The sequence below is a fragment of the Mus pahari genome, chromosome 8 (genome assembly GCF_900095145.1).
Source record: "Mus pahari chromosome 8, PAHARI_EIJ_v1.1, whole genome shotgun sequence".
NCBI lineage: Eukaryota > Metazoa > Chordata > Mammalia > Rodentia > Muridae > Mus > Mus pahari.
The window spans coordinates 90,079,951-90,090,783 of NC_034597.1; the positions used below are offsets into that span (position 1 = coordinate 90,079,951).

At 46.7% G+C, this 10,833-nt stretch overlaps 1 protein-coding gene across 2 annotated transcripts in view; it reads right to left on the minus strand.

The window, feature by feature from the left end:
* Window positions 1–10,209, minus strand: part of Tbc1d4 (TBC1 domain family member 4) — a 162,207-nt gene extending 151,998 nt beyond the window's left edge. For both annotated transcript variants that reach the window (XM_021203091.2, XM_021203090.2), the window contains exon 1: window positions 9,157–10,209. In XM_021203091.2, coding sequence (XP_021058750.1) covers window positions 9,157–9,654 — 498 coding nt within the window. In that variant the 5' untranslated portion in view covers window positions 9,655–10,209. The remainder of the gene's footprint in view (window positions 1–9,156) is intronic.
* Between the last annotated feature and the right edge of the window lie 624 nt (window positions 10,210–10,833).

Here is a 10,833-nt window from a genome sequence, read left to right on the forward strand (position 1 = left end):
AACAACAATATGAACTAACCAGTACCCCCTGAGCTCGTGTTTCTAGCTACATATGTAGCAGAAGATGGCCTAGTCGGCCATCTTTGAGAGGAGAGGCCCTTGGTCTTGCATAGATTATAAGCACCAATACAGGGGAATGCCAGGGCCAGGAAGCAGGAGTGGGTGGGCTGGAGAGCAGGGGAGGGGAGGGTATAAGGGACTTTTGGGATACCATTTGAATTGTAAATGAAGAAAATATCTAATAAAAAATTTGTATTGCTATTGCATTTAAGTATGTGTCTGTGCAGGGGTATTGCACATGAATTCAGACAGAGGCCAAGAGTGTTGATTCCCTTGAGATGGGAATCGCAGGTGGCTGAGAGCCGCCTATGGAGCCACCTATGATGTGTGTGCTGGACCCAGTGGTCAAGAGCAGACACTGCTCTTGGGTCCAAGCTCAGGTCCTCTAGAAGAGCAGCGTCTGCTCTTGACCACTGGGTCCAGGTCTTGAGTGTTTTAATAAGACAGTTACCTTAAAAGAGGGGAAGGAAGAGGAAATGGGTAAAGTAATGGAATACACAAGGCCCTTCTAACAATTTCAGACTGCCCACCATCTTACCATGTCCCACAGCTGAATTCCTATTCAGCCTGACTGCACGGCTGACATATAAGACATGCTGAGACATTTCATAATCTACCTTTCGTTTCAGAAACAGGCAACACACTAGATAAGCTAGAGGCAGGGAGGGGGGTCACTGACATCATCGGTGTCCTCATAAAGTATATTTCACTCAGTCCACGGATGGGGGAAAAAATGGCATTTGACTGGAGTTTTGTCTTGCTGGATGCTATTGTTTATCAGGATGCAAATAAGGAATGTGTCAGTTTTTGTACAAACACTGAAATGTATCCATCCCTCATCTTTTTTTTTGGGGGGGGGGGCGTTCGAGACAGGGTTTCTCTGTATTGCCCTGGCTGTCCTGATAGATAGATCAGGCTGGCCTCGAACTCAGAAATCTGCCTGCCTCTGCCTCCCGAGTGCTGGGATTAAAAGGCGTGCGCCACCACGCCCGGCTCTCCATCCCTCATCTTATCTGACCACCCAGGAGAAGAAGTAAGAGCCCTCTGCCCCACCCCACTCCTGAAAGCTTGCGGCTGGAAGATAAGCTTCCCAGCCAGCACATTCACATCATTAAGATGCCCGTAAGGACAGAAGGCAGGAAGCTGGAAGATTAAAAGTTTCTGTCAAATCCTCTACAACCGGAACTTACTGCTCATCTTCCTTTAAATCTTTAGCTCTGGAAAAGACTCTGAAAGCAGCCAAGAGTGAAGAACTGGCCACACAGCCTACCAATGAGATCTATAGCTCCCAATTCTGCAGTCTGGGTCCCAGGAAAAGAGTGAGACTCAGAAGAAGATCTTCCCGTGGAACAGACACGTGCTCCTACTCCAGAGTCGGCGTTTTCCAATCATGAAGCTGGTCCAGAATGGCTGTGGTGTTTCGGTTAGGTCCCCATCATAAAAGAAGTCTGGTGCTACCTCGAAACTGGGCAGCACTATGGATAGGTGTTTGTCTTTCCCCAGATATTGTGGATCTTCCAGGGAGTCAAGCTGGTTTAATATCCACCCAGGCCAACAGGATTAGTGTCCTAGTGAAGGTTACTATTGCTGGGATGAAACACCACGATCAGAAGCAAGTTGGGAAGGAAAGGGTTTATTCGGCTTACATGCCCACACCACATCACAGCTCATCATTGAAGAAGTCAGAACAGGAACTCAAGCAAGGCAGGAACCTGGAGGCAGGAGATGATGCAGAGGCCGTGGACGGGTGCTGCTTACTGGCTTGCTCAACCTGCTTTCTTATAGAACCTGGGAGCACCACATCAGAGGTGGAACCTCCCATGATGGGCTGGGCCCTCCCTCCCCCATCACTCACTAAGAAAATGGCCTACAGGCTTACCTACAGCACGATCTTATGCTGGCATTTTCTCAATTGAGGCTCCCTTCTCTCGCATGACTTCAGCTTGGGTCAAGTTGACACAAAGCTAGCCAGCTCGAGGAGGAAACAAAAAGTGCTTACAGCAAACAGACAAACAAACAAACAAAATCTCTGTGCTTGAAGATGTAGCTCAGTGGTAGAATGCTTGCCTAGTATATATAAGGCCCTGAGTTCAATACCCAGTGAATCCACACATACAAAATATACACACAAACACTTACATACATACATACATACATACATAAACAGACATACACAGACACACACACAAACACATGCACACACACTAACAATAATAATAAAACAACTTTTTTGCTTTTGAGACAAGATCTCTCTACATAGTGCTGGCTATCCTGAAACTCACTATGTAGAATAGGCAGGCCTTGAACTCACAGATATCTGCTTGTCTTCTCCTCCTGTGTGCTGGGATTAAAGGTATATGTCACTATATCTGACAAATAAAATAAATTTTAAAAAGAAATCTGGCATGTCATTAGTCATAATGCAGTGTTCAAAACCTTTAATATCTTTGTAAAAACTTTTTAAAGAAGCAGGGCATGGTGAAGCACAGCTATAAACCTAGTTCTCAAGAGGGAGAGGCAGGTGGATCTCTATGAGTGCGAAGCCTCCCTGGTCTGCTAAAGAGTTCCAGGCAAGCCAGGGCTACATAGTGAGACCCTGTCTCAAAAGAAAACAAAATATTAAAAAAGCTTTCACATCATCAACATGGGGGCTTAACACCATCTTTTACTCCAGTTCCAGGAGGCCCTCTTCTGGCCCTCTTCTGGCCTCTGTAGGCACTAGGCACGTAAGTGGTGAACATATATACATGCAGTCAAAACATCCATACACATGAAATAAAAATCAAATTTAAAGTATCTTATTTAATTATGCGTATGGAAGGAGTGTGGTATGTGTGTGTGTGTGTGTGTGTGTGTGTGTGTGTGTGTGTGTGTGTGTGGTGGCAGGTGCTAGTGGAGGCCAGAAGAAAGATTTATATTCCCTACAGTAAAGTTACAGGTTGTTGCAAGCCATCTAAGGTAGGCTGAGAGCTGAACTCCGGTCTTTTTCAGGAACAAGCATGACGTACTGTTTGTTTTTCGTTGTTGTTATTTTGGTTTTATTTCTTGTTTCGTTTCATTTTGCTTGTGAGGCACTTAGAGAAACCCACATGCCTCTGCTATCCATGGGCTGGGATTAAAGGCGTGTACCAGCAGTACATAGTCTTAGCCACTTAATTTAGCCATTTCTCCAGCTCCATCAGCGACAGTCTCTAATTCTTACAAATATAGACTGTTTTAATTATTAAAATGTACATAACATTAAAACTATTTTTTTTGAAAAGGAAGCCTCATATAGTAGCCTTGAATGTGATACATAGCTGAGGACGACCTCGAGCTTTGATCCTCCTATCTTCCTAGCCACATGCTAAAACCTTTACATTTGTACTACTCACAGTGGGTGTGGTCCTGGGGGGGGTGGGCACCCAGGGCTTTCTTCAAGCTAAGTAAGTATTCTACCAACTGAACCACATGCCCAGACCCCAAACCTCCTTTTAAATGAGCAAACTGTGGGCATGGTGGCGCACGCCTTTAATCCCAGCACTCGGGAGGCAGAGGCAGGTTGATTTCTGAGTTCGTCTACAAAGTGAGTTCCAGGACAGCCAGGGCTATACAGAGAAACCCTGTCTCGAAAAGCCCAAAAAAAAAAAAAAAGGAACAAACTGAAGTAAGATTAGACGTGCACAGTCTCTTTCTGAAAGGAAGTGAAGGTACCTATTTGCGGATTTCTAACCTCTCCTTGCTCGTGAGGAAGAACCACATATTCCACAACCGAATTTATGCCAATGGGATCTGTAAAGAGTTTGCACAGATAGATCCTTTTCTAATTCAACATGCTAAAGCTGACACTCCTTCCACACCATGCCACAGAGGCTGGCACAGATGGGGACTGCCGGACACACCATGACATACACTTAACCTTCTCTCTGTCTCTCTCTGCACCTGAACAGCCTGGACACATTAAGTCTTTCCAGCTGAGTGCTTTCCCCGACACACATTCTTAACTCTAATGGAGGAGAGGTGTGAACCCAGAGGGCATATCACCATGGCAACCCCCCACAACAGACACAAGCTATGGCTCAGCACTCCCATCTCTGAGATCACATGGAGATCCACCCTCAGAAAAGGCATGTGAGCAGATACTCTGTAAAACATTAGCCTTTTCTGTAGGACAAGCCTCCAAGTCAGTGGCCCATTACAGAGAACGTAAGCTCTGTAGTTAGCTGCGCTCGATGTGAAGGCCACTCTGTTTTACGCAGCCCCGGTGCTTGTTATGCATGGCCAATCTGCTGGTGGTGACCTCTTTCACAATAAAAGCTATCCCAAATCAAGAAACTCTACGGTCATCCTCAAGTCAGATGGACATCAGAGAAGGGGAAGGCTTCAGAAACAAAGGAGGGCAAGTGTCCTGGAGATGTTTGTACACCCTCTGCTCTAGGCTGCCTTGTAGACTTTGCTCAGTGAATGCAGAATAAAGCAGGCTCCCTCAGCAAAGAGCTTGAAGCTCCACTTCAAATAAAGAACTTGGAACAAAGCAAACAGGAATCCTCTTTCCAGGGCAAAGGTGCCCAGAGCCTTACTTAGCTTTGTTTGAAGCAAACCCTTGGGTGATAAAACTGTTGAACGTGTCAGCATGCATGGCTGAAGAGTCGCCGCATTAGAGCATGTTCACTGCAAAGACAGTTACATTGCCCACTTGAAGAGGCATATGAAGTTAACTGAGGTGCACAGGGAAATGTCGCAAACAGTGTCAATGACTGAACTCATCAATTTCCAAAATATCTATATTTGGTGGAAATCGGGAGCTATCTGAAACCAAACCTTTGGTGTACAGCTTGATCCAAAGAGGGTTCTTAAGTGTTTAAAATATTTACCAATGCTTTAAATGTGAGGAGATTTTGTGTGTGTGTGTGTGTGTGTGTGTGTGTGTGTGTATTCCAATTTCATCTTTTTCTTGTGAAATCAGAATTTCAATGCTGAGCTTGCATCCATTCCTATAATTTCCAGACAGAGCTGAGGACCACGCCAAGAACGGACACTCCCATTCAGTTGCCCCACAGTTCCCCCACAGTCCTCACCAAGCCCTCTTCTGAGGCACTGGAGTTTGGAACTAATTCTCAGCAGAGATGGTCTCTATAGAGACCACATCTGGCCCTTCAAATAAAAGATCCTCTGGCAGGAATGTGCTCAGCTCAGGAAAACTAAGAGCCCTCCCCTGTGTGGTCTATCTTTTATAATATCAGAAGGTGCTATGAAAGCTGACAAGAAAGGGGAGCAGTATACTGTCCTAAGTATGACACCTATGAGCCACAACAGTGACCCATAAAGCAAGAGATCTGTAAAGGTGCAATAGTGCCATGCGTATTTTGGTGGTAACCAATAGCTGTCTATTTGGGTTTAAGGCCCACTTGGGAGTGAATTCATTCATAGTGGTTGAAACCTAGCCAACTACCCAAGGTGAGGAAGGTCATGGGTCTCAGAGGTGAACCTACAATGTCACCACTTTAGTAGACCAGCATAATTCCTAACTGCACTCTAATACTTATCCTCATACTGACAGTTACTATAAAGTTCTACCAGCTGACAGTTATCTTTGTATTATAGTTCTCACCCATCATCAAATAAGCTGCTCTCTGCAGAAGACAGACATCACTACAGAAAACCACAACTGGTCAGATGCGGAAAGCAACTGGCCATGGGGTACCCAGCCCCAGAGGATACAGCTACAACACAACTCCTGCATCTAAAGCTCAGGGAGCATCCTGGAAGAGAGGGCGGAAAGATGGTAAGAGCCACAAGAGCAAGAATGTCGCCGTGAGATGGTGTCTCCTGGAATGACAGAGGGGTGACAACCATGATACCTCAATAATATAAATGTCTGGCTAAACAAGACCTGAACAATAACACCAATAAAAAAATACTAAGGTAGAAAAAAAGAAATACTAAAGTAGAAGGGGGAGCTCTCATTGGGCCCCACCCCTACACAAAGAACTACAAGCAATTCACAACTGCTAAGAGTTAGTCTCTCCCAAGGATGAGTCCTGCGAACTGGTCACCAAATACAAGTGGCCAGCCCTGAAATCATACACATAATAAAAGAAATATTTTAATATAAGAGAATATGTATGAATATATAAAAGAATATGAGTATATATAAAAGAATATATACACAGCAGGTCATATGTATATATTTATGCATACATACATAAAAATAATAATCAAACAAAAAGAAGGCATGGATGTGAGAGATAGTGAGGAGGAGTGTAGGAAGGACTGGAGGGAGGAAAGGCAAGGGAAATTATGTAATTATAGTTTAATTTAAATTTTTTGTATCTTTTTTTTTTTTTTTTTTTTGAGATAGAGTTTCTCTCTATAGCCCTGGCTGTCCTGAATACATAAGGTTGGTCTTGAACTCAGAGATCTGTCTGCCTCTGCCTCTGCCTCCTGAGTGAGTGCTGGGATTAGAAATGTGTGCCAACATGTCTGGCTTTTAAAAGCATTTTTTTCTTTAAGTCCATATATGTAAAGGGGTGGGCTGGGGGTGGGGAGAGTTAGCATAAACATTCTATTTGTAAAGTAACAGCACATCCAGGCTCTAACACTTAACTACACAGTAGAGGTATAGCCAAGCATGTGTGTAATTGACTCCAAATCCACGCATACAGAGGGGACTCAGTAACTACGGCTGAGAGCCCAGAGCACCAATACCTGAAAGGAAATGAGCAGGGATGCTTCTTCACAGAGCAGACCCCGAGAAGAAAGGGCAATATAAACCAGCCAGGGTCACCACAAGGCCTGGCAACTGTATTCTTCCCTATGGCCGGAACCAGAACATTGGATTAGGAAACAGGAAAGATAGTGATAGTCTCATCCGTGAGTTTTAAATAAATAAGCATAAAATGAATCTCACTGGCTACCCATGGAAGGGAATTTCAAGTCATTTGTAATGAAGTATTCTGTTGCAAACAATTAAAATCACCACCAGGAGGCCTCAACCCTACACAAGGAACTGCAGGCAGCTAAGGAATGCTTAAGCTAAGCTAAAGAAGAGCACAGGTCATCCAGTGTTGAAGCCCTGAAGCCACACACACAAGTAACACCATACAGACTCAGACTCAGCAGCTTGAATATATATATATATATATATATATATATATATATATATATATGAAATTTGAATTTGAAAGAGGGCAAGGAGGGCTACATAGGAGAGTGTGGGCTTGGAGGGAGGAAAGGGTGGTGAGGAATGATGTAATTTTATAATCTCAAAAATAAAGGAAATAATAAAAAAAATAATAAAAATAAAAAAATAATTTAAAAAAGTCTAATTGCCCTCTTCACATTACCAGTTCTGGTTGTTTAAGGCATTTGTCTCTTGGGGACTGGTATGGTCAGCCAAAAGCACTTCCTGTTCTTCCAGAAGACCAGAGTGTGCTTCCAGCACCTGACAACCACCAGTACTATAATAGCTCAAGGGCATCCAAAGCCCTCTTCTGGCCTCTTCAGGCACAAGTTTTGCGCGCTCGCGCGCGCGCACACACACGCACGCACACACACACACACACACACACACATACACACAAATAAATAAATAAATAAATATTTTTTTTAATCTCAAAAAAAAAAGGCCGGGCGTGGTGGCGCATGCCTTTAATCCCAGCACTTGGGAGGCAGAGGCAGGTGGATTTCTGAGTTAGAGGCCAGCCTGGTCTACAAAGTGAGTTCCAGGACAGCCACGGCTACACAGAGAAACCCTGTCTCAAAAAAAAAAAAAAAAAAAAATCTCAAAAAAAATAGAAATAAGCAAAAGAGTATTTTTCTCTTCTAGAAAGTAATGAAAGAAACTAAAGGCAATAGTCTTTTACTTTAGTTTTGTTATAGGTCTTTGGTGGATTGCTAGTATCAAACAATATTCTTAAAGTTCAATTATGGAAGTCTTAATTTCCCAGCTACCAGAAGAATACATCTGAGACTACTTATTTATTTATGTTTAGTCAACAAATTATATTTTTAGAAAACAGCACAGGGGTGGGGCTTTAATACTAGAAAGCAAACTAACACAAAACACACACACACACAAACACACACTTCTTTCTACACTTCTAAGCCTATTTACCAAGGCACAATTACTATAAGTTTTCCTCTTTCTTTTAGAGCAGGGGTTCTCAACCTCCTGACGCTGTGACCCTTTAATACAGTTCATTCCGTTGTGGTGACCCCTAATCATAATATTATTTCAATACTGTTCATAACGGTGATTTGTTACAGTTATGAATTGTAATGTAATGATATGCACGTTCTCTGATATGCAGCCCCAGGCTGAGAACAGCTGTTAGATCTACACCTGCTTATTAAGGAACTCAAGGGTCTATTTAGTAACAGAACACCTCGAATTAGAAAACTCTGGAGAAGTGCTGAACACTAAGCTAGAAGAGTATAATACTTTAAAATGACATGAAATCTCCTCTGTCACACTGTCTTTTAAGTTACTCACATATGCAGTTATTGTCTCAGCGGGTGCGAAAAATAACAGAAAGTTCTTCCGACTCCATATTAGCAGAATCATTCTTAGCTGACATTCTGACATTTCTAACTTCCCTAGACTGGCCTCTGAAATCACACACCCCCCAGGCCCAGATACTTAGAGGTACTCTGGTGACAGTGATGCCCCAGACAAACAAGTATAAATGCAGGACGACCGAGACTGAGAACCAGTGCCCCGTGCTCTCCGGCGCTTCCAAAAAACACACACTTGAACACACACGCACACATTGGCAAAAGCCAGGCAAGCCATCCATCACCAGATACCAGGCTCCTCCTGGGATCCGCGCTTTTCCTTGAGTCCTCTGCAGACTTGCCAACTCCTCCCAGGTCCCAAGACCACTCTGAGTCTACTTTCCTTCCCCCTGCTCTGCGCAGTCAGCTGGTCCCGAGGCCAGTCCAGCCACGAATCGCTTTCTCTCCCACTCCCATATCCCAAAACGGAACGAGGGGAGCACCCGAGCGCGCCACGTGGAGCGCAAACCAGCAGCCAGATCCAAGACAGTTCTTACAAGAGAGGCCCCTGCCTTGCCAGTCCCCGTGGACCCAGTCCCGCCCCTGGCACGCAAAACTTACCTGGTTAGGGTCCGTGGCGCGGAAAACGTGGCAGGCCATCTGTGACTCGGGGTCGTCGGGCTGCGCCTTGATCAAATAGGCAAAGTAGGTGAGGTCGTGACTGTTGTGGATGAAGCGCGAGATGTGCTGAGCCTTGTGCTCGAAGATGAACACCCCAGTGTTGGGCTGCACGGCCCCGGAGCCTGCGCCCCCGCCGACCCCGGCACCCGGCGCGGGGACACAACGCAGAAAGGGGGCGCTGAGCACCAGGAGCACCTCCCGGGCTGCGGGCGCCCCGCAGCCGCCCGCCTCGGGCTTCTGGCTGCGCCGACGGATCTCGGCCATGAGCCAGGGGAGCATGGGTAGCGTGGTCCTCCGATCCAAGCAAGACCCTCCCACGTACCATAGCCGGAAGCGCTTGTCGCCAGTCTTGGTGGCACCTGGCTGTGCTGGGGCACTCGGCTCAGGCTCCAGGGGGTGAGGGAAAGGCTCATCCTGAATGCAGCTAGGCGACTCCATAACTCGCGCCTAGCGAGGGCACCGCGCCCCCAACTCTCACTGTGCAGGAGCTGAGGAAAATGCTAACTGTCGCTCCAGGCCCCCGCGCCTGCCTTGGTGCCACCAGACCTTAAAGTCCGTGCTTCAGCGGCCCTGCCCCATGCGACACTTCCCCGGGCGCGGTTCCGAGCCTTCGGCTGCAGCTCAGTGGACTAGCGGGAGACCGAGGCTCACGCGCGCATCCTCCTTCCTGGAGATCGCGCCCCAGGGCAGGTCTGTCCTCCCGCCGCCCGTCCGTCCTTGGGGTCGGGGACCAGGGCAGCGGCGGTCTCCCGATCCTGCTCGGGCTCCTGCTCCTGCAGCCCGCTGCGGCCGGCGCGCTCGCCCAGCGCTGGCACGGGAAGGCTGGGCGGAGAGTGGAGCTGTGGGCGGGAAGGGGCGACTCGGGGCGGAGCTGACTCCTAGCAGGGTGACCGGCTGTCACCTGGAAGGTCGGGGGTGCAGGCTTGCGGCCCGCTCAGTCCTGGAGAACTACTCCAATGGAAAATAACAAAAACAAACGTGGCCTCGCACAGGCGGCTCCTGCACCCGCCGATTCTGCAGCCCGGCTCGCTGCTCCTCCTCCAGGGTTCCCGTCCCTCCCTCGCTCCTTCCTTCCTTCCTTCCTCCCAGGCTGCTACTTTAAAGCTGGTTGCTATTCCGCCTCTAGTCCACCGGCGCAGAGCTTTGCCGGAGGTCGCCTCCCAGCCTCCTCCTCAGGCCTCCGCCCCTCACCTCGCCTCGGGGGGCAGTCGTACCCAGCCTGGCGAGGGCACTTCCCGGAGCAGGCTGGCCTCTCTCCTCCTGGAGACTCTACTGCCCCCTGGAGAGGGGCCATTCGCAATGGGGCGCTGGGATTTTGTTTTTGAGCAATATTTGCTTAGTTTTATTCTGTCTAAAGCCTGAATATTACTATGTTCTGCATCCTTTTTCTTAATCTCAAGGACTGGTCAGGATTTGAATCACAATTCTATGATAAAATAAATCCCAACATTCACTTTAAATTTTAACATTGCTTTGTATGAATCTTCCCACTTCTTAATGCAGCTAACTTTTTTTTTTGTTGTTGTTGTTGTTGTTTTGTTTTGTTTTTTCAAGACAGGGTTTCTCTGTATAGCCCTGGCTGTCCTGGAACTCACTTTGTAGACCAGGCTGGCCTCG